Here is a 23,901-nt window from a genome sequence, read left to right on the forward strand (position 1 = left end):
AACCTCTTCCTCCTCTCCCCCTCCCCCCCCCCCCCCCCCCCCTTCGGAGATGGCATTCTGCCCCGCTCATTTCCTGTCTGCCCCGTCCCAAAAACACCTGTTCCTCCTTTCCTTTCCCCTCTTCCCTCGACACCCATCCCTAAAACTCCTATTTCTCCTCCCCCTCTCCTTTCTCCTCTGCCTCCCTCTACCCCTGCCCCGGGTGGCCCGGCACCCAGCAGAGCGGGCCAGAGCCTTGAGGGGGCGAGGGAGGGCGGTCTATCCTCCAGGAGGAACTGCCAGAGGGGCTCTCCACAACAGAGAGCCCGTTTTGATGAGGGCGGGAACAGGTCCTGGTGTAACCAGCAAGAAGGAGGGGGAAAGGGGCAAGCGGGGAGTGGGCAAGCGGCCAAGGAAAGGGGGCTGCGGGCCAGCAAGGGGTCCGCAGGCCTTCCCCCCCCCCCCCCCCCCCTAAGATAGCTCCTACACGTCCACCATGGAGGTAGGTTATTCATGGCGTAGTCAGGGGAATGTGAAATGGGCGGCCAGCGTCACTCACGAGCCACCTCCCTCCCCGGCAGGGTTCAAGTCCTTGTGACCTTGGCGAGCCATTTTACTCTCCATTGCCTCATCTACAAAGTTAGATTACCTGAGTAGGTCTATGCATTACCAGGAGCGCGAACTGAAATAATCTCTTTTGGGTCTGGTTCTGTTCAACATTTTACCTAAACTACTCTTGGAATTCTTCTCTTATATTCCCTCACTTTTCTAGAATGCTTAGGTAAATCAGTTGGGCCTTTGGGTTCTTTCCTGTTATCATATGGTTTAAATACATTTATTTTGTAGTTATATTCTTCTTGTCTAGGTGCCTACAGCCTGTGTGGTGGTATGTAAGAAAAGATGCAGGTAGGAAAGGTTCAATAGACTTTATAGTTTACGGGCAGAGCTCACTATTTTTTATTTTTATATACTGACATCACTCTGACACATCACATCAATTTACATTCAGGTACTGTAGGTATTTCCCTATCCCCAGAGGGCTTACAATCTAATGCTCTTCGTTCTCAACCACTCCACAAAACAAGGTGCTTTGTTTTCTCTCTGCTGCAGTCGTGAGGATGCTGGCTTGGTCTAGCTGCTAAAGGGCACCTGAGTGCAGAGTGATCAGGCAGGTGTACTAGCAAAGGGACACAGTAACGTCGAACATGGCCTTGGTAGGTATCACTGGACAGGTCCTCCTACCACCCCTTTATCATTTTTTGTTAAAGGTGTACAATTTCAACACCACCTAGCTTTTGCTGGAAAAACTTAACAGCATGCGCCACATCAATGTAAACATCCAGATTTTTTTTTTGTAATCAAAACTTAGGGTTTGCTTGTTTAACAGGTTATTTTTAAGTTGAACTACACCTCCCAGCATGCTGCGGTGCCCACTTTGCATCCCGTGGCTTCCGGGAAGATCTGATGAGTAAAGCGGCAGCCCGGGCAGCCTACGTTCGCACCTCCTGCTCAAGGGAGTAAGGTTAAATTTCGGTAACGCGCGTACAATTCTGAAGCTATGAGGCGGCTTCTCGGACAAAAAATGCCAGCCCTGTACATGTAGCTTGCTAAGGAGTCGGGCTCCGGACCGGAAGAGAAGGCGCCGAGCGGCTCGAGCTGTGTTTGTTCAGCGTCCTGTCTCCATGGTAACGGGAAGTAAGAGGAGGGCGGGGTCGGAGGGATGATGGGAGCGGGATTTGCGGCAGAGGTTATCACTTGCACCGCTCTCACTTTGTCAGGATTTTAATATTATTTATTATATGTTATGCTATTAACGGCAATAAACTAAAGCATGCAGATGAACATCAAAATTAAGATGTTTACATTTTTAGAAAGTTCTTCCTAGTATTAGGCGAATGCGGATTTTAGAGCTAACGATAAGGAATTGCTGAAAATGGCTGCTGCTTGAATTACCTATCGGAGGTAGCAGACGCTGCTCCACTTTAAAAACATTTCCTGCTGGGACTGATCAAGTTCTTTTTTCTTTGTTGGAGCGGCTGACGCTACTGAATTGCTTCGTTGCTGTTACTTCCTGGTCTCCCTGCCGGCCCTCTGGGCTCTGACGTCAGTGGGAGGAGCGACCTCAGACGCCCTTATCATCGGCGTCTGGATGGTGAGGAGTGCTGCTCCCTGAATTACCTATCGGAGGTAGCAGACGCTGCTCCGATAGGTAATTCAATGTCCACAGGACATTCAGGAGCAGTTGGTAGCTCCCTGCTTAAATATGATTTGCACCATTAAAAGTTTAGGAATGAAAGTATGGATCTGAAGAAAGTTGCATGTATATGTTTGCACTGAAGCTGTGATTATAGGCGAGTAATTTCATTACAAGATTCTATACTGATAAATGTTTGAGTGATAAATTGAACTAATGGAATAAAAATACAACAATCAACAGAAAAAAAAAGACTATAAAAAACCCCTAGTCCTATAGAAATACAGGTAATTGCCTGTATATAAAAACCAAAAAGAGCCATCCAGTCTGTCTAGCAAGGTGGTTAGGGTTGTAACTTAACATTCTGTACAGGTTACTCTCATGCAGAAATGATATACAGCACACTTATGCTGTACATAGACCAACAACCCTTTAGGTCTCAGTTTGCATAATTGATTTTGACAATAGCTTTCTGTTTCCTTTCCAGCTCAATGCAGTGATGGATTAAGAGCGTTTTGGAGGGATCAGATGGGGCAGTTACCCCGCTCATGCCTGGAGGGAGTAGGGTCAAATTAAGGCCGCAACTACCCCAATTATAATATGTACAAGCCGTTAAGCCTGTTAAACGGGCGAGATGTTTGTTCCAAATGCCAGCTAAGTGTTGTGTGTGGAGGTGTCCGGATGTGTACTCTTTCCCCCTCCACCTTCTCTCCCTTTGCCCTCCCCTTGCACTCAATGCTCCCTCCCCCTTTCACTTTCCCACTGCTCCTCCTCATCTCTCATTCTCCCAATGTTTCTCCTTTCTTCCACAGGTCCTCCCCTGCAGCCCCCCTCTTCCCTCATTTTTCCATTACACTCCCCTTTCCCTCACTGCTCCTCACTCTTCCTTATTCTCCCACTCCTCCTCCTCTGGCCCTCCCCTTTCCTCTTACTATCCTCTTCCCCCTCCACCCTTTCTCCCTTTGCACCCCCCTTGCACTCAATGCTCCCTCCTCCAGCTCCCCTCCCCTCTTACTGTCCTGCTACCCCATCTCCCCCACCCCCTCCCACCTTCCCACTGCTCCTCCTCATCTCTCCTTCTCCCAATGTTCCTCCTTTCTTCCACAGGTCCTCGCCTGCAGCCCCCTCTCCCCTCATTCTTCATTACACTCCCCTTTCCCGCTCAGCACCCTTCTCTTCCTTATTCTCCCACTTCTCCTCTTCTGGCCCTCCCCTTTCTTCTTACTATCCTCTTCCCCCTCCACCCTCTGTCCCTTTGCACTCATCTTGCATGCATGTCTGTCAGAGCCGTGGGTCTCTCTCTCTCTCGTGCGCGCATGTGCCTCGCCAAAGCCCTCAGATGGCTCCATTTCCTCCCGGCGCCTCTCCGCTCTGACCGACGTGCTCTCTCTCCGTCCGTCAGAGCCGCGGGTCTCTCTCTCTCTCTCATGCACGCGTGCGCGCCTCGCCATAGCCCTCACACGGCTCCATTTCCTCCCGGTGCCGCTCTGCTCTGATCGACGTGCTCTCTCGCATGCGCATGCGCGGTAGAGTTGCTCTCTACTGCGCATTTGCGGGCCGTCGGTCAGAGCCCATTTATAAGGTAGACAAGCCGTTAAGCCTGTTAAACGGGCGAGATGTTTGTTCCAAATGCCAGCTAAGTGTTGTGTGTGGAGGTGTCCGGATGTGTACTCTTTCCCCCTCCACCTTCTCTCCCTTTGCCCTCCCCTTGCACTCAATGCTCCCTCCCCCTTTCACTTTCCCACTGCTCCTCCTCATCTCTCATTCTCCCAATGTTTCTCCTTTCTTCCACAGGTCCTCCCCTGCAGCCCCCCTCTTCCCTCATTTTTCCATTACACTCCCCTTTCCCTCACTGCTCCTCACTCTTCCTTATTCTCCCACTCCTCCTCCTCTGGCCCTCCCCTTTCCTCTTACTATCCTCTTCCCCCTCCACCCTTTCTCCCTTTGCACCCCCCTTGCACTCAATGCTCCCTCCTCCAGCTCCCCTCCCCTCTTACTGTCCTGCTACCCCATCTCCCCAACCCCCTCCCACCTTCCCACTGCTCCTCCTCATCTCTCCTTCTCCCAATGTTCCTCCTTTCTTCCACAGGTCCTCGCCTGCAGCCCCCTCTCCCCTCATTCTTCATTACACTCCCCTTTCCCTCACTTGCTCAGCACCCTTCTCTTCCTTATTCTCCCACTTCTCCTCTTCTGGCCCTCCCCTTTCTTCTTACTATCCTCTTCCCCCTCCACCCTCTGTCCCTTTGCACTCATCTTGCATGCATGTCTGTCAGAGCCGTGGGTCTCTCTCTCTCTCGTGCGCGCATGTGCCTCGCCAAAGCCCTCAGATGGCTCCATTTCCTCCCGGCGCCTCTCCGCTCTGACCGACGTGCTCTCTCTCCGTCCGTCAGAGCCGCGGGTCTCTCTCTCTCTCTCATGCACGCGTGCGCGCCTCGCCATAGCCCTCACACGGCTCCATTTCCTCCCGGTGCCGCTCTGCTCTGATCGACGTGCTCTCTCGCATGCACATGCGCGGTAGAGTTGCTCTCTACTGCGCATTTGCGGGCCGTCGGTCAGAGCCCATTTATAAGGTAGATACTGTGACAGGAAGTGGGGTTGGCGTGGCTGTGGTAGCACACAACTTCTCTTAATCCATCCTTGCTACAACATACGCATTAAATCTAACCAGGAAGAGGAAAAATAGAGGCAAACAACATTCAAAACAAGGTTCTCTGCTTCCAACAAAATACATGAAATCTTGCAAAGCTGAGAGTGAAGCTGACCAACTTCTTTCCAAATGCTTTTATTTGGGTTTTATTACTTTTAGGTCCAAAAAATGGAACACAGACTAGCAAAACCGTGTTTATTTTTTACTTTCAAAAGGCAAAATTAAACATATCGCTTCTATCCATTACGATTCCATTTTCAGCAATTTCTTTTTTTTTTTTTTTTTTTATTGAACATTTTCATTTTCCAAAGGATATTACACAGCATTTATCAAGATGCTTATAAGTTATAAAACAGTTGAAAAGAAAACATTACAGATAATCGCTGTGAAACCTAGAATAATATTTTATCAGAAATTAAAGATACTGGCAAAAGAAAAAAGAGCAGATTACTAAAGTAATTCAAACATTCAAACATTTGTGTCCGAACCATAAACATCTATTCCTCCCCCCATTATTAACTAAGGAGATAATTGGAGTTTAAGAGTCCAGGTACGAGCGCAGTTGATCAGGCGCATTAAAGACATATCTTTCATTCTGATGTATTATAATACAACGACATGGAAACGTAGAATAAACTTGGCACCCCGCTGTATGACTCTATCTCTCATTAAAAGAAACTCTCTTCTTCTTAATTGAGTGTTGAAGGATATGTCGGGGAAGATTCTAATAGGAAGACCATGAAAATTAACATTTTGATATTTAAAGTATAGTCTTAAGTATTGAATCTCTCTGAGACATAGCTATAAATTGCACAATTAAAGTAGCCCTCGTTTTAATCTCCATATCAGATGACTTCTCTAGTAATTCTGATAAATTTGTATCTTCCTTTTGCTCTCCCTGATTCTGATCTTCAATACCTATAGAAGTTGCAGGATAGGAAATATAATATATCCTAGCTATTAATGGTATTTGTACTTCTGTATACATTTCCAAATGTATACAGCTACCTCCGACAGGTAATTCAAGCAGCAGCACTCCTCACCATCCAGACGCCGATGATAAGGGCGTCTGAGGTCGCTCCTCCCCCTGACGTCAGAGCCCAGAGGGCCGGCAGGGAGACTTTGAGCTTGAATTTGGAAATGTGAGTAATTTGAGCTTGAATTTGGAAATGTGAGTAATTAAATCCAAAATTCCTCTCCAAGTCTCACAGCTGGATGATGTGCCCAGATTGCTTACCAGCATCTGCCCCCTCACACAGATTGATATGTGCTTAGCTGTTTGGGTCAGAGAGTCTGCAGCACCATTTTGAATTTGGTACCACACCTGGCAGAAGAGAAACTGGCTCCCTCCTGCCTATGAAAATTCCTGAGAGCTTCACTAAAAGTAAAGTGTGTGGGGGGGGGGGGGGGGAGTCCTGGGCCGCAAAGGCCATTGTGAGCCTTGAGGAGGGGTTGGGGGTAGGTAAAGGGGCTGAATTAGGGGTCTGAGACTCTTATAGGTGGCGTGGGGAGGAAGGCCTATGGGAGGTGAGGTGGGAAGAGGCAACTTGTATGGGATGCATTTTTTTGGGTATGGGTCTACAACTCTTGGGTGGGTTGAGAGATCCATAATGTTCAACAATGAGCCCTGGTCTTTCAGGGAAGTTGCATAAGGGTCACAACTCTAGGGAAGTCAGATGATCGGGGGGCGGGGGGGGGGGCACAATGGGCTCACATCTTTCGATGGGAGGGGTGCATAGTTGGCCTACATTTTTCAGGAGGGGGCTTGGGGGAGGGAGAGACAGTCTTTTAGTGGTGGGGTTGGTTAGATAGAAAAACCTGATATGATTGTGGCCTGTTTTATAATGACCACACAGTCTTTAATACAGACATGGTAATATTGCTGCATTCTGCGTAGCAACCACAACCATTGGAGTGTGTGGCCAATAAATATTTCTAAATAAATAACATAGTAATGATGCAGAAAAAGACCAAATGGTCCCTGCAATCTGCCCAGCAAGCTTCTTATGGTAGTAACTGCCACTCCATGCAGGTTACCCCCAAGCCTTATGTTAAGGGTAGTAATATTGTAAATAAGTAAATAGACATAGCTTGTGTATTGTGCATTAAAGCCCAATGTAATGCCAACGTTACAATGAGTAAGTAATGCTTGTTATCATGCTGATTTTAATGCTGGTTAGTATATGGACCCTTAAGCTGCTTAGGAAGACCTATTTATTATTGGACTTTGGCACCAGGGCACTTCTTTGTTATGGGTATTACCTTGGTTTTTAGAATTATTTCATTTTATTAGTCAGCTGATTCAAATGATTTGAAAAATAATTTCTTTATAAGAGATTAAAGATAAGTTAGGATATTCATGTATCTCCCCCCCCCCCCCCACCCCCCATGCCCTTCACCTCTGATTCGGACAGAAGGGCACAAAGGGGAGATGCTGGTATTCTGGGTTTTTTTCTGACAGGGGGGAAAACTTGTTTCAGGGCCCTTAAGGCTGTGGATCTTAGGAAAAAATAAAACAAAACACATTTACAACAGTTTGGAGATCTTCCAAAAATAAAGTTTATTTGAGGTACTTGTCAAATGGTAATGATATGACAAAATGTACACGTTCTTTGGGTCCAGAGCAGAGCAAAATCGAACATTCACAGAATACAGTTCATTAGCTTTCAAAGCCTTCATCTGACTCCTTATCAGGCTTCTCCCTGGGGATCTCCTATATGTTGACTCCCCTTGTTGGTACTGGTGATTTTGTCCTTCTTCTCTGAATCCATAGGGTGGCTTCCGTGCACCAGAGTGTGATCACTCCGCATTAAAGAGATTTCCCCTTTGGAATCTTTTCCAATTTATGCTGGCCAAAGCTCGTGCAGAACCTTTTCAGCTCTTCTTCAACACTCTTAGAGGCCTGAAATGCTCCTGAATGCAGATTTACTTCTCTCACAGGTTTGGGGTGCAATCTCTATGGGAATATGGAGGATGGAGAATACTCCTTCACTAGGAATCAACACCAGGTTCCTGTTCAGAGCCCCTCACGGCTGTTGCAAGCTCCAAACCCTTGCTTACAGGCCAATGCAATAATCTGAGCGTTCAGAAATTGTGAGCTGGTTTTCAGTACATATTCTTAATACTCAGACTAAATGTTTCTTTAAATTCACAATGCAGAAGACTAATGTTGTGCAAATGCTAACGGGAGTTGAAAAAACATGCATTAATTTTAACGTGCATTCAGCATAGGCAGAACGCGCATTTTAACTCAGGAAGGTGGGGGGAGGCATCCATGACAGATAGTGGCAGCAATTATCTGGGTTAGTGGTGGATAAGTACTGATTTATTTGGTTATCTGGCAGTGGACGAGCCACTGCCAGATAGCTGGATAAGTCAGCGATGGCGGCTGCTGCTGCCGCTTACCCAGATAAATCAGTACTTATCTAGCTAAATGTTCCAGACTTTTTTCACTTTTTTTAAGGGTTTTAAGTTGCAGCACAGTAGCACTGCAAACGTAACTCCAGCTCTGAACCAGGGGTTAAGTTTCCAGTGCTAAGAAAGATGCGCTGGCCAAATGCAGTCTCTCTGCATTGGGGAGTACTACTTAATGCCTTTATTTACGTGAGATTTCCATGCAAGGGCATTAAGTAGAACTTTCGTTTAGGAGCATGTATTTTCAGCACAAAACTCTTTGCTGCATCATCAGTAAGTTTTGGGCACAGAAAATGTGCAGGAAGAAAGGGGCATTCAACTGAACGCACCTTTCTACATCAGCCTATTAATCTCAGGTATTCTGACCTTGAGTCCTGGATGTCTTCAGAAGAGAACTCCGAAAAATCTGCGTTCATAGTGATATAACTACTTCGATTGGATACAGTTGGGCTCTATTTAACGTTATATGGGCCTTGTAAAGGAAATTGTTTGAACTGGATCTAATTCGTGTTTTCTATGTCAGGGCGTGAAGACATGCAATTAAGATTTTTTTTTAAATTCTTAATTACTTTTGTAATATTTCTATAATTGTTCTTTCACAGTGAAAGTGTAGCGTATGTTATGTAGATCAGGAATACAAATTGCTACTTTAATGCATTTTTATTTCTATTTTTAAGGCAGCAAAATGTGAAATATGTACAAGGCTGTGAAGACTTTTGCAAGGCACTGTATAAGGGGCTCTTACAATGTCCCTTACTAGTGAGGTATATGTCACCACAGAGACACTTGCCTATGAGTTCAGAGAGGAGGTGTTGATAGTGTTCAAATAGTCACTACTTGGAGATATGAAGAGTATGATGTAAAGAATCAAACTATAAGAGCAGATAACATTTTTAGATAATATAAATGACCGCTTCATGGAGCAACTAGATAGCTGGATGGTTGGTGGGCATGAGGATTGCCTGGTGTGAAGGTGGTGGACCTCACACATCACCTAGATAGGATTATAGACAGTAATGGGGAGGAGCTGGCTGTCGTGGTACATGTAGGCACCAACAACATAGGAAAATGTGGGAGGGAGATTCTGGAAGCCAAATTTAGGCTCTTAGGTAGAAAGCTGAAATACAGAACCTCCAGGGTAGCGTTCTCTGAAATGCTTCCTGTTCCATGCGCAGGTCCCCAGAGGCAGGCAGAGCTCCCTAGTCTCAATGTGTGGATGAGACGATGGTGCAAGGAAGAGGGATTCAGTTTTGTAAGGAACTGGGGAACCTTTTTGGGAAGGGGGAGTCTTTTCTGAAGGGATGGGCTCCACCTTAATCAGGGTGGAACCAGACTGCTGGCACTAACCTCAAAAACGGAGATAGAGCAGCTTTTAAACTAGAACAAAGGGGAATGCTGACAGTTGCTCAGCAGTGCATGGTTCAGAGGGAGGTACCTTTGAAGGATACTAATGAAGCATTAGAGTTAGGGCATCCCGACAGAGAGGTTCCAATAATAAGAAAAGTAGTCCAAGTGCCTATAAGTAAAGAATCAGCTGAGCAAAAAGATTCCAAATTATCCCTGTTAACTGAAAATCAGAATGTTAATACAAACAAAAAACACATTTTGAAATGTTTGTATACTAATGCCAGAAGTCTAAGAAGTAAAATGGGAGAGTTAGTGTATAGCAGTAAATTATCTCATAGTCTTAATTTGCATCTCAGAGACATGGTGGAAAGAGGATAACCAATGGGACAGTGTTATACCAGGGTACAAACTATATCTCATTGACAGAGAGGGGCAACTTGGTGGCTGCTTGGCGCTTTATGTCCGGGACAGCATAGAGTCCAACAGGATAAAGATCCTGCATGAGACTAAATGCACAATTGAATCTTTATGGTTAGAAATCCCTTGTGTGTTGGGGAAGACTGTAGTGATAGGAGTAGGGATGTGAATCGTTTATCTGACGATTGAAAATATCGTATGATATTTTCAAACTCGTCAAATATCGGGGGGTCCCTGATAGCGATAGGAAAACCCCATGATTAATTTCGAAACCCCCCCAAACTTTTTAAAAGTACCTAGTGGTCCAGCGGGGGTCCCGGGAGCGATCTCCGGCCATTGGCTGTCACTAATCAAAATGGCGCCGATGGCCCTTTGCCCTTACCATGTGACAGGGGCTATCTGTGCCATTGGCCAGCCCCTGTCACATGGTAGGAGCAATGGATGGCCATCGGCGCCATTTTGTTTACTGGCAGCCGACGGACCGAGAGCGGGAGATCACTCCCGGACCCCCGCTGGACCACCAGGTACTCTAAAAAAGTTTTGGCGGGGTCGGGAGGGTGGAGGATTCAAAATAATTAAATTTAAGGGGTCGGGCGGGGCTTTTTTTTTTTGGCAGAAGACAGCCGACAAGAACCGTGGGAATGAAGATTTCCCGCGGTTTTTACCCGAACCCAATACCGGAAACGAGTCCGGTACTGATTCACATCCCTAGATAGGAGTATATTACTATCCACCTGGTCAAGATGGTGAGACTGACAGTGAAATGCTAAGAGAAATTAGGGAAGCTAACCAAATTGGTAGTGCAGTAATAATGGGAGATTTCAATTACCCCAATATTGACTGGATAAATGTAACATCAGGACATGCTAGAGAGAGAAAGATCCTGAATGGAATAAACGGCAGTTTTACTGCACAATTACTTTAGGAACTGACAAGAGAGGGAGCAATTTTAGATCTAATTCTCAGTGGAGCACAGGATTTGATGAGAGAGGTAATGGTGGGACTGCCTGGCAATAGTGATCTTAACATGATCAAATTTGAATTAATGACTGGAAGGGGGACAGTAAGTATATCCATGGCTCTAGCACTAAACTTTCAAAAGGGAAACTTTTTGATAAAATGAGATGAGGGTGAACCTGTCACTAGGTCCCATTCCCAAGCGTAGCTGGTGGGAAGCCAGAGGAAGGGGAATGGGACATCTTGGACTCTCCTGGATGGGATCCAGGAGGGAGTAGGGACACTTGGCATGATGGGTCCAAGCTGAGGGGAGGTGTATGTGAGATAGTGTTGCCCTATTTACCTGTGCAGGACCAGGCTAGATTCCTGGTCCACCTTAAATCCCTTAAGGAGAGTATGCCCTGTGGGTGGGATTAATTACATAGAACAATTAAGTATTTCAAAGTAGTTTTCTATTATTTAGCTATAATAGTACAAGGTATTTTTTTTTCTCTCTAAGCTGCAGGAGTATGTAAAGGGGCCCTGCAGATACATGTAAGAAGGCACATATATACATTTGCATTATTGCTGCTTGCTAGTAAGGCTTCCTTATCTTTCTTCAGCTTATCTAGGTAAAAAAACAGCTTCACATACTTTAACTTTTTCTAAACACAACAATATTCAGTACTTCAACTGTCATCTTTAAGCAATTCATTGTCTACTGTATATCAAAAGCAGTTTTTTTATATAACTGTCATTGCTTCTTGTACTATGTGACTAAGCTTTATTATGGCTATCAGTTTCTTCACTATATTCAAAACAATGTTATCTCATATAAGCAATTATACTGTTTTCTGTTCATTTAAGCACAGCAAATTAATATATATCACTTGACAGTGTCTATTTTGTGAGGGAGCTAGCTTTTCCTAATGCATTATAGCGAGGTGTGTTCATATCATCTGCCCTTTTATTCCCTTTATTCTAATTTGCATATGACACCAAAATATTCAAAGTAGTTAAAACATGAGCTGATTTTGAGGTTATTGTGAGACTGGGGAACTGGGCATTTAAATGACAGATGAAATATGTCATTTAGGGAAAATAATGCATATAGGGAAAATAATTCTAATTATATTTACACAATACTAGGTTCCATTGGAAAAGGGCCTTGGAATCATTGTTGACAACACATTGAAATCTTTAGCTTGTGAATGCTCTACTGTAGAACACTCGCATGTCGTCTTCTTGATATTTTACAAAGTATCAGAGCTGTAGGGCTTCAGTGTATCACCGCAAACCGAGCCATTACCTGCTATTAATTAAGTTGACTTAGAAAATAGCCACTGCTATTACTAGCAATGGTAACATGGAATAGACTTAGTTTTTGGGTACTTGCCAGGTTCTTATGGCCTGGATTGGCCACTGTTGGAAACAGGATGCTGGGCTTGATGGAACCTTGGTCTGACCCAGTATGGCATGTTCTTATGTTCTTAACTCAATAGCAATGGTTGCTGTCAGCAACCATTCATGCTCAATGCCGAGTTTATCGGCAGCCATTTTCATTACTGACAGACGGCCGGTTATGAAAACCAACACCGAGTTTACTGGCAGCCTCCTTACTAGCACGACTCCCTAATTTGGATATTGCATGGCGCCTTTTCAGCGCCTGCTTTCTGCGATTTATATTGCACCGGCCCCTCTGTTTGGTAGCTGGCATACATCCTTAGCAATGTAATAGAAAATAACAGGGCAGACTGAATGGGTCTTTTGATCTTTTTCTGCCATCATGTACTAAATTACTAGATAACTGAAAGAGAAAGTATGGTGAACTGGATGAAGTGCATAGGAAGGCTTGGAACAGCAGAATACTGCTGGCATGAGTTGCCCTGGAGAGTATTGGGTTATCCTACTATGTAGAAATGCTCATCCAAAACGACAGGGGAAATTGCCATCTGCGTGAGTATCCTCGCTCCCCTGATAGCGGGTGCACTTCCACACCATTTCCTCTCCCAGACACTGAGGGGCAGATTTCAAAAAAATATGCAAGTGCGTACTTTTGTTTGCGCACCCGGCACAAACAAGAGTACGCCGGATTTTAATAGATACGCGCGTAGCCTTTAAAATCCGGGGTTGGCGCACACAAGGGGGTGAACATTTGTGCACCTTGTGCGCGCCGAGCCCTGCACGCGCTGCCCATTCCCTTCGAGGCCGCTCCGAAATCGGAGCGGCCTCAGAGGGAACTTTCCTGCCGCCTCCCCCCACCTTCACCTCCCTTCCCCTATCTAACTCATCCCAAGCCCTATCTAAACCCCCCCTACCTTTATTATAAAAGTTACACCTGCCTGAGGCAGGCGTAACTCGCGAGCACCGGCCAGCTGCCAGCGCGCGATTCCCTGGCCCAGGAGCAGTTCCGGAGGCCTCGGCCACACCCCCGCGCTGGAACCATGCCCACGGTCCCGCCCCTGGATGACGCACTGCCGCAACACGCCCCTGACACGCCCCCCAGGAAAGCCCTGGGACTTATGCGCGTCCCGGGGCTTGCGCACGCTGCTGAGCCTATTCAACACGCACCTTCACCACCCGCAGAGAGGATGGACAGTGTAGAGATCTGCATTTGCCTGTGCGGATGGCTCTGATTCTGAAACTCCCAAAATCACTTTTATTCAATTTGCTAATGGACAATTTTCTAAAGGGGAATGAGATGAGAACCTGTGGAACTGAGCTCTTATCCCCACATGTCCCAAAATGCCATGGCAAATATGCTTTTTCCAGCGTGATACACAGTGACCAACTCAGACCCATGGAAAATGTAATATGTAGAGATGCTGTGTGCTATTTTTCTAATCAGAAATATCTCTAATCTTCTGTATCTCGCACAATTGTGGGACGGTGTAATCCTTGCCAAAAGGGTGGAAACTCAGAAATGCCAAGCCTCTGGAGTTTCAGCTTTTAAATGGAGGAATATGTGGACAAAAATGCAGTTGTCATAACTCGTTGTAATCTTTTGTTAGTTCATTCTTCTGAGTGAAGGTTTGTTTTGCCTTATTTTAGGTGTTTTGGAAAGCTGAGCAGTAATGGATAACTATGATATTATTAAGATGATAGGAGAAGGAGCCTTTGGGAAAGCATTCCTGGCAAAAAGGAAATCTGATGACAACCAATGCGTTATCAAGGAAATCAACTTAACAAAGGTAAGAGAAAGGGATGTTTGAAGTGAAGGGAAAAAGCCTACACCTGTTTTACCTAGTTTTAATAAAAAGTTATTTCCCAACCCAGAATAACCCTGCATCCTGAATCATACCATGAATTTGGACAAACGTTTAAAGCAGAGTTAACTGGCATGAAGAGTTTGCTCGTGAAAAAACAATTATGTCAAGGTACAGGGGAGGAATTATGGGACAAAACAGAAGAATATTCATTATTTGTTATTCTAAGTTTTGATTAGGAAAAATTCCCAGACAGAGAAACAAATCTGAATTGGATGCAAGCACTGCAGGAAGAAAAAAAAAAAAGCTTCCAAAACATAACCAGCAAACAGAAAGATCCTTAAAGTGAATACATTTTTGTTTTGGACCAGGATGCCAACCCCCCGCACTTTCTAATCTTCTTGGGAAGAGGGTTCCAGAGCCAAAAATTCTCCACACCAAATCTGCCTCAGATGAATATGGCAGGCCTCAAACCTGTGAATCTCAGGAGTCTCAATGGAGTACTCACGCCTAACACACAGCACGTGCTGAATGTATTATCTCAACAGATAAAAATGTACTAGAGAAGATCAAGTCCCTCTTCTCTCTCTCAGCTTCCTCCCTGGTGAATACTCATCTCTGGCCATCTTAACTGTTTCTTCCACCTTCTTTAAACTCCTGGAGCAGAGATATCACCTCTGTGCTCTGTCCTTTACCCATCATAGCTCATAGGTTGCTCAATCTTGCTAATTCTACCTGCTTAACATCACTAAAATCCATCTGTTGTTTATTTAACAGTCAACTGAGCTAAAAATGTGGACGTGTCCTTTTCTCTGGCCTCCCCCATAGAAGCCTAAGGAGATAATTTTTAAAGGGATCTACACAAGTAAAACTGGGTTTTAGACACACAAATGGGCTTTTGAAAATTTCTACTTATACGTGCATAACTCCTTTGAAAATTCACTCAATAGGGCTGAATTGTCAAAAGGTTTTAGGTATGTAAATGGACTTTTGAAAATTGCTGCAATATATATACTACTTTTACAGGCAAATTACCTCCTGTGTGTTTACCGTGGAGTGGAGGAGTAGCCTTGTGGTTAGAGGGCGGAGAACCAGGAAGCCAGATTCTAATTCCAATTCTCCCAGTGACATTGCTTGCAACCTTATGCAAGTCACTTCAGACTTTGGGGTAGATTTTCAAAGGCTATGCGTGTAACCCGAGAAAATCTGCCCCTGCGTGCGCTGAGCCTATTTTGCATAGGCTCGGTGGCGCATACAAGCCCTGGGACGCACATATGTCCCGGGGCTTGCAAAAAGGGGCGTGGCTGGGGTGTGGCAGCGGTCTGGGGGTGTGGCGGCGGTCCGGGGGCAGGGTCGAGTGCTCCGGCACAGCGGCCTGTGCTGGGGCATGGCCTGCCGGCGCACGGAAGTTACGCCTGCCTGAGGCAGGCGTAACTTTTTCAACAAAGGTAGGGGGGGATTTAGTTTGGGCTGGGGGGTGGAGATAGAGCAGCTTTTAAACTAGAACAAAGGGGAAAGCCGACAGTCGCTCAGCAGCGCATGGTTTGGAGAGAGGTATCTTTAAAGGATACTAATGATGCATTAGAATTAGGGCATCCCGACAGTGAGGTTCCAATAATTAGAAAAGTAGTCCAAGTGCTTGTAACTAAAAACTCACCTGAGCTAAAAAATTCTAACTTATCCCTAACAATTAAAAAGCAGAATGAAAATACAAACAAAAAACAAACTTTGAAATGTTTGTATGCTAATGCCAGAAGTCTAAGAAGTAAGATGGGAGAATTAGAATGTATAGCAGTGAATGATGACATAGACTTAATTGGCATCTCAGAGACATGGTGGAAAGAGGATAACCAATGGGACAGTGCTATACCGGGGTACAAATTATATCGCAATGACAGAGAGGAGCACTCGGGAGGAGGTGTGGCGCTTTATGTCCGGGATGGCATAGAGTCCAACAGGATAAACATCCTGCATGAGACTAAATACAAAATTGAATCTTTATGGGTAGAAATCCCTTGTGTGTCGGGGAAAACTATAGTGATAGGGGTATACTACCGTCCACTTGGTCAGGATGGTGAGACGGACAGTGAAATGCTAAGAGAATTTAGGGAAGCTAACCAAATTGGTAGTGCGGTAATAATGGGAGACTTCAATTACTGCTGAAAAACACGTTGTACAATATTATTTCAAATTTGATGTGTGTATTTTTCTAAATATACTTCACTTACTAACTTATTAAGGATCGTCATAACACCCGTGGTCTGCATGCATTTGATGCCTGTATTTTCAGCCACTTTGGGTCATCTTTAATCATTGGTCCTATAAAATTTAAACTTAAACAGTCTTTTTTTGTTTTTATAATTTTTGCATTTTTTATATACTCATGTAGTATGTGGAAAAAATACTTCCCTCAGTAAGGCGAAGTTTTACTGTCATGCAAGTCCCGCTCAGGTACTTCTACTGGCGTATAAGAGCAATACAATAGCCTACTTGTTCGGCGTTGCTGCTTCACCATACGAGTCTCTTCCTCCGTTCGCTGTTTTTATGGGCGCCACCACGCTGCCACATTCGTCTAGATTCAGCGCCACCGCGCTGCTCGCCGAGATCCTGCATTGCCGCACGGTTGTCCCCCGTTTGTTGTATACTGGCGCTGCCAGTATACAACGGGCCTTAATAAGTTAGTAAGTGAAGTATATTTAGAAAAATACACACATCAAATTTGAAATAATATTGTACAACGTGTTTTTCAGCAGTGCTTACCTAATCGTTGTATTTTGCATAGGCTCCGGATATTTTTGGTGGAGACTTCAATTACCCCAATATTGACTGGGTAAATGTATCATCGGGTCACGCTAGAGAGATAACTTTCCTGGATGGAATAAATGATAGCTTTATGGAGCAATTGGTTCAGGAACCGACGAGAGAGGGAGCAATCTTAGACCTAATTCTCAGTGGAGCACAGGACTTGGTGAGAGAGGTAACGGTGGTGGGGCCGCTTGGCAATAGTGATCATAATATGATCAAATTTGATTTAATGACTGGAAGAGGAACAGTGTGCAAATCCAAGGCTCTCGTGCTAAACTTTCAAAAGGGAAACTTTGATAAAATGAGAAAAATTGTTAGAAAAAAACTGTAAGGAGCAGCTACAAAAGTAAAAAAATGTCCAAGAGGCGTGGTCATTGTTAAAAAATACCATTCTAGAAGCACAGTTCAGATGTATTCCACACATTAAGAAAGGTGGAAAGAAGGCAAAACGATTAACGGCATGGTTAAAAGGGTAGGAGAAAGAAGCTATATTAGCCAAAAGATCTTCATTCAAAAATTGAAAGAAGGATCCAACAGAAGAAAATAGGATAAAGCGTAAACATTGGCAAATTAAATGTAAGACATTGATAAGACAGGCTAAGAGAGAATTTGAAAAGAAGTTGGCTGTAGAGGCAAAAACTCACAGTAAAAACTTTTAAAAATATATCTGAAGCAGAAAGCCTGTGAGGGAGTCAGTTGGACCATTAGATGATCGAGGGGTTAAAGGGGCACTTAGAGAAGATAAGGCCATCGCGGAAAGATTAAATGCTTTCTTTGCTTCGGTGTTTACTGAAGAGGATGTTGGGGAGGTACCCGTAATGGAGAAGGTTTTCATGGGTAATGATTCAGATGGACTGAATCAAATCACGGTGAACCTAGAAGATGTGGTAGGCCTGATTGACAAACTGAAGAGTAGTAAATCACCCGGACCGGATGGTATACACCCCAGAGTTCTGAAGGAACTAAAAAATGAAATTTCAGACTATTAGTAAAAAATTTGTAACTTATCATTAAAATCATCCATTGTACCTGAAGACTGGAGGATAGCAAATGTAATCCCAATATTTAAAAAGGGCTTCAGGGGCGATACGGGAAACTACAGACCAGTTAGCCTGACTTCAGTGCCAGGAAAAATAGTGGAAAGTGTTCTAAACATCAAAATCACAGAACATATAGAAAGACATGGTTTATTGGAACAAAGTCAGCATGGCTTTACCCAGGGCAAGTCTTGCCTCACAAATCTGCTTCACTTTTTTGAAGGAGTTAATAAACATGTGGATAAAGGTGAACCGGTAGATATAGTATACTTGGATTTTCAGAAGGCGTTTGACAAAGTTCCTCATGAGAGGCTTCTAGGAAAAGTAAAAAGTCATGGGATAGGTGGCGATGTCCTTTCATGGATTGCAAAATGGCTAAAAGACAGGAAACAGAGAGTAGGATTAAATGGACAGTTTTCTCAGTGGAAGGTAGTGGACAGTGGAGTGCCTCAGGGATCTGTATTGGGACCCTTACTTTTCAATATATTTATAAATGATCTGGAAAGAAATACGACGAGTGAGATCAAATTTGCAGATGACACAAAATTGTTCAAAGTAGTTAAATCACAAGCAGATTGTGATAAATTGCAGGAAGACCTTGTGAGACTGGAAAATTGGGCATCCAAATGGCAGATGAAATTTAATGTGGATAAGTGCAAGGTGATGCATATAGGGAAAAATAACCCATGCTATAATTACACAATGTTGGGTTCCATATTAGGTGCTACAACCCAAGAAAGAGATCTAGGTGTCATAGTGGATAACACATTGAAATTGTCGGTTCAGTATGCTGCGGCAGTCAAAAAAGCAAACAGAATGTTGGGAATTATTAGAAAGGGAATGGTGAATAAAACGGAAAAATGTCATAATGCCTCTGTATCGCTCCATGGTGAGACCGCACCTTGAATACTGTGTACAATTCTGGTCGCCGCATCTCAAAAAAGATATAATTGCGATGGAGAAGGTACAGAGAAGGGCTACCAAAATGATAAGGGGAATGGAACAACTCCCCTATGAGGAAAGACTAAAGAGGTTAGGACTTTTCAGCTTGGAGAAGAGACGACTGAGGGGGGATATGATAGAGATGTTTAAAATCATGAGAGGTCTAGAACGGGTAGATGTGAATCGGTTATTTACTCTTTCGGATAGGAGAAAGAATAGGGGGCACTGCATGAAGCACATTTAAAACTAATCGGAGAAAGTTCTTTTTTACTCAACGCACAATTAAACTCTGGAATTTGTTGCCAGAGGATGTGGTTAGTGCAGTTAGTATAGCTGTGTTTAAAAAAGGATTGGATAAGTTCTTGGAGGAGACGTCCATTACCTGCTATTACGTTCACTTAGAGAATAGCCACTGCCATTAGCAATGGTTACATGGAACAGACTTAGTTTTTGGGTAATTGCCAGGTTCTTTTGGCCTGGATTGGCCTCTGTTGGAAACAGGATGCTGGGCTTGATGGACCCTTGTTCTGACCCAGTATGGCATTTTCTTATGTTCTTATGATCTTAAGGGAGGAGAAGGGGGGGGGGGCGGAGGAAAAGTTCCCTCCAAGGCCGCTCTGATTTCGGAGCGGCCTTGGAGGGAACGGGGAAGCCATTGGGGCTCCCCTTGGGCTTGGCGTGCGCAAGGTGCACATGTGTGCACCCCCTTGCGCACTGAGCCCGGATTTTATAACATGCATGGCTCCTGAATGTCAGTCTTTACATCAATGCAGCTTTCTTAGTTTAATTATTATGATAGCATTACTTGCCATTATGCAGTTTCTGTGAATGATTTATTTATTTAAAAGTTTTTCTATACCGCAAAATAGGACAGTAGAGCATCGCATTCCATCTAATAGTAGTAATGCAAGGCATAATAATCACACCACTAAGGATGCCATATTGATGTAAAGATAGACATTAGACTCTATAGAGTGAAGTTCAGCTAAGAAGATTTTCCATTGAAATTGCTGATTTCATGCTGTTCCCCCCCCCCCCCCCCCCCAAAGAAGCCTGTGATAGGGTGAAACGAAGGCCTTTGTAGGGGGTTTTTCAACAATTTTACAGCAACGAGTGATGAATTTTAAAATTGTTCTTGACTATTTAAAAAATGTGAATTTTTATGGATAAATGGAGACCTGTTGCCTGCCACTTTGGCATCAGTCTTTCAGTTTCGAGAACTTTTTATTCTAATCTGTAACTAATAAGTTATTTTTTTTGTTGAGATTTGCACTATTAGTGTATATGGTATGAATGGAATGGAATATTTTGTCTTTGTGGAATTTATGATGTTTATATGTTCTGTAAAATTTATATAAAAAAGATTGTTCTTTCAAACACTATTTAAAGTAGAACTAATTTAAATAAAGCCTTTTATATTTTTGGTAAAAGTTTAAGGGTAGATTTAAAAAAAAAATACTTGCGTGTCCATTTGCGTGCGCTACTCAGCGCGTACACATGGACGCGTGATTTTATAACATTCACGTGCTGGCGCACATGTTATAAAATCCCGGGTGGCATGTGCAAGGGGGGTGTAGAATTTAGCTAATTCCCTCAGCGACTAGATCGGGGCTCCCCCAGTTCCCTCCCAGTCCTCTCCAATTAAGGAGAAGACTGGGAGGGAACTTCCCTACCCCCATCCCTATCCTTGGTACCCCCAATTTTTTAAATTTACCTTTCGCTCCTCCAAAGGAGCAGGTTGCGCGCGCCGGCACAGCAGCAAATGGCCACTGTACCAGCCGCCTCTTTGCCGAGGCCCTGCTTTTGTGCACTTAATGGGTTGCGCGTGCGGTTGGGTCTCTTTTAAAATGCGCGCAGCACGTGCAAGGCCCGGCCGCACGTGTAACCCCTGTTTTTTACTTGCGCTTGCCATTTAAAATCAGGCCATTAACATTTAATGTTACTTAAGAAATTCCTTTGAAATTAACTAATTAAACCACCCCTATTTATATATATAGTTTCTATTTCAGAGCAGTTTAAGCATTAGATTCCCTATTTTCAGGTAAATTTGTATCCAACTAAATGTTTTTACTGTAATATACTGTGTGCGTTTATATATATTTATTTTTTTTCTTGATTTAATGATCTATCCCAAGTCATTCGGGCTGTTTGCCTCTCAATTACAAACATATACTTCATGGTAGTGTGAGGCACAGCCAAGTTCTTCAAATCCCTGAGCAATATAAATTTCAGCATGGCATTAATGCCATGATGGTTACAACTGAAAAGCAGTCAAATTGAAATTTTTGTATTGTTACTTTTTTTTATAGATGCCGTCAAAAGAAAAAGAGGCATCTCGTAAGGAGGTTACTCTGCTGGCCAAGATGAAGCACCCAAACATTGTCACTTTCTACACTTCCTTTGAAGGTTTGTAGAGTTGGAGGCAGATCTGTGCATAATAGGAGTAATTCCCACCTAAATTAGGCAGTAAATACAGCCCAAAGTAACACCATTTTTCAAAGTGGATGTACATGCATAAGTCCGCTTTGAAAGTTATCCCAGCAAAACTGCCCCCACACATGTCCACCTGCTATTATGTGTGCAGAAACTTTTTCCAAAAATGTACAAAAGTATGTGCAAACCTCTCCACTCCACCCCTGGGAACATATCCACTCAGTCCTGGTAAATTTGCTTGCAAACGGAACGCATGGGCGCATGTTGATCAGGATATCGGGCAGGCCGTTTCCACACGTTACGTGCTGTTTTCCCCAAAGAGATGCCTTTTTTAAAATTACCCCGAATAAGCTGAAGTTATTGGAGGGGCGCGAGTGTTCTCCAGGTACCGGGTGATCCTGGGATATTTTGATGCTAGCAAGCAGCAGAATGAATGAAAAGGATGGAATGGCTATGGATTCCTTTCATCTTGGGTTAGTTTAGGGTTCTTGTTGTTTGCGGCCATCAGTAGAAGTGAAAGGCACGTCCAAGAGGGCCTAAGATAAAGCTACAAAACGTATGGAGACTTAACATTTCTTACAGTCGAGTTATAATTTTTGCTACCATGCCAATGTAATTATGAAGCAATGGAAGTATTTCCTTACAGAGAAAAATAAGCTGTGTATTGTGATGGAGTACTGTGATGGGGGTGATCTGATGAGAAGAATCAATCTTCAGCGTGGCCTGCTGTTTGATGAGGACCAGGTAAAGCACTGCTTTCTAAAGAACAAGTTACTATAAAAGAAAACCAATGTCTTGAGATGTGGAATACTTAAAATGGGCCTAAATTTTGCATATTAGTATTTTCCTGACCATTGCCATTTTTATGATATCCTTCATTTCATTTGAGTTGTGGTGTACCTGTCCTCTTTAATTTGATTTTCAGTGCTAAAGCCTAGTCCGTTATTTACCTTTCTGTTCGTACCCCAGATCAGTCCAGATGTGGGTTTTGCATCCCTACCAGCAGATGGAAGCAGAGAACTAAAAACTTTGAGGCACTGCTCCATAACCAAGAGTGCCACCTGCAGTCCCTCGGTATTTCTCTTTCTCCTAGGACAAGCAGGATGGTAGTCCTCACACATGGGTAATGATATCAGATGGAGCCCAGCACGGAAAACTTTTTGTCAAAGTTTCTAGAACTTTGACTGGCACACTGAACATGCCCAGCATGTCACTGTCCTCTCTTCCATATGGGGGGGTCCCTCTTCAGTTTCCTTTTTTCCACAAAGTAGTTGCCTTGTGGTGGTGGAGCTCTGCTCTATAGTCATTTTTCAAAGTTTTTTTCCCAGTTGTTCTCGACTTTGTCTGCGCCAGTTCCCTCTTCTCCAGTTTGTGCCTTGTCCAACAGTGCAATAGGTGTTCCCTGTACGTACCCGGATCAGTCCAGACACCTGGGTTGTGACTCCGCACCAGCAGATGGAGACAGAGCAAAACTTGACGGGCTCCCTACATATAGTAAGGTGCCACCCACAGCCCCTCAGTCTTTCTCTGTCTCCAGCAGATGGGGCAGGTCCACCCACAGTCTCGGGGATCCTTGGTTGTTTTGGCTCGGGGTAGTCAGTCAGGGATCTATTTCGGTTTTTTTCTCTCTAGTCCTAAGTAGTTAGGGCAGTGAGGGTTTGCAAAAAAAAAAAAAAAAGAAGAAAGAAGATAAAGCAGAAGATAGAAGTCTCCCGTCGGGGGAGCCTCCCAGGAGGGTTGGAAGGTCCTGAGAGGACCATCCCCTCCAGGTCGAGGCCGCTGCTGAGGGTCGAGGACCCGGCCTGTGCTGGCAGCAGCGTCGGGGGTGACACCGGGGAGCCCGGTTCACTCACCCCCGCTGGAGCTGAAGACTTCAGGACCACGGCTAGCGCCTAAGTAAAAAAAAAAAAAAAAAAAACAGTAGCGGTTTCTTTCTTTCTGCTGACCTTGCGGTGCCGGCTCTCTCTCCCTTTCGCCGTCGTTTTCGCCGTTCGTGCGGTCGTTTAGCGGGAGGGCGGCGCTGGTTGGGGGGTTCGTTCTTCGCGCGGATGCCGAGAGGGTCAGCGTGTCGCGCGTGCGGCGCTGTGCGCGCGCGTCTCTCCCGAGACGGGGTCTGCTCGAGCTGCGTCTCCGGGGGCGAGGGCTCGTCGGCGGTCGCCCGGGGGGGTCGATCGCGGGGGGCCCGTTCGCCGTCGCGTGCCGGAGGCTCGGAGGCCGCGTCCTTGGATCCGTTCCCGCTTAGCGCGGGAACGGAAGCCATTTTGTGCAGTGTGAGGGACGCCACGAGGAGGGCCCTCCAAGATGGCGCCCAGCCTCCCTCGCTGTCGCCACAGCCCAGGATTTCGGGGGGAGAGCCCCCGGGACCCCGCGGGTCGGGGACCCCGAGTGCTGGGGAGGGTTCCTCCGGATCGGAGGGCTCGTTTTCTGAAGATTTCTCGCTTCTGCTGCAGAAACTCGCAAAGTACAAAAAGTCTCGGCTGAAAGCGGGAAAAGCTTCGGGGGGGAAAAAAGATCATTCCCGGCCCCAGAAGAGAGCCGTTCGGA

The 23,901-nt window shown here is 44.8% G+C and overlaps 1 protein-coding gene across 4 annotated transcripts in view; it reads left to right on the forward strand.

Moving 5' to 3' along the window:
- The first annotated feature begins 1,456 nt into the window (after window positions 1–1,456).
- Window positions 1,457–23,901, forward strand: part of NEK5 (NIMA related kinase 5) — a 202,665-nt gene continuing 180,220 nt past the window's right edge. For 2 of the 4 annotated variants that reach the window (XM_029602794.1, XM_029602795.1), the window contains exons 1-4: window positions 1,457–1,664; window positions 13,986–14,125; window positions 21,234–21,330; window positions 22,004–22,101. In XM_029602794.1, the coding sequence (XP_029458654.1) occupies window positions 14,009–14,125; window positions 21,234–21,330; window positions 22,004–22,101 (312 nt within the window). In that variant the 5' untranslated portion in view covers window positions 1,457–1,664; window positions 13,986–14,008. Of the gene's footprint in view, window positions 1,675–13,985; window positions 14,126–21,233; window positions 21,331–22,003; window positions 22,102–23,901 lie in introns of all 4 variants that reach the window. The other 2 variants (XM_029602793.1, XM_029602792.1) reach the window with 2 other exon arrangements.

Source organism: Rhinatrema bivittatum, chromosome 5 (assembly GCF_901001135.1).
Source record: "Rhinatrema bivittatum chromosome 5, aRhiBiv1.1, whole genome shotgun sequence".
In the NCBI taxonomy this organism is placed as follows: domain Eukaryota; kingdom Metazoa; phylum Chordata; class Amphibia; order Gymnophiona; family Rhinatrematidae; genus Rhinatrema; species Rhinatrema bivittatum.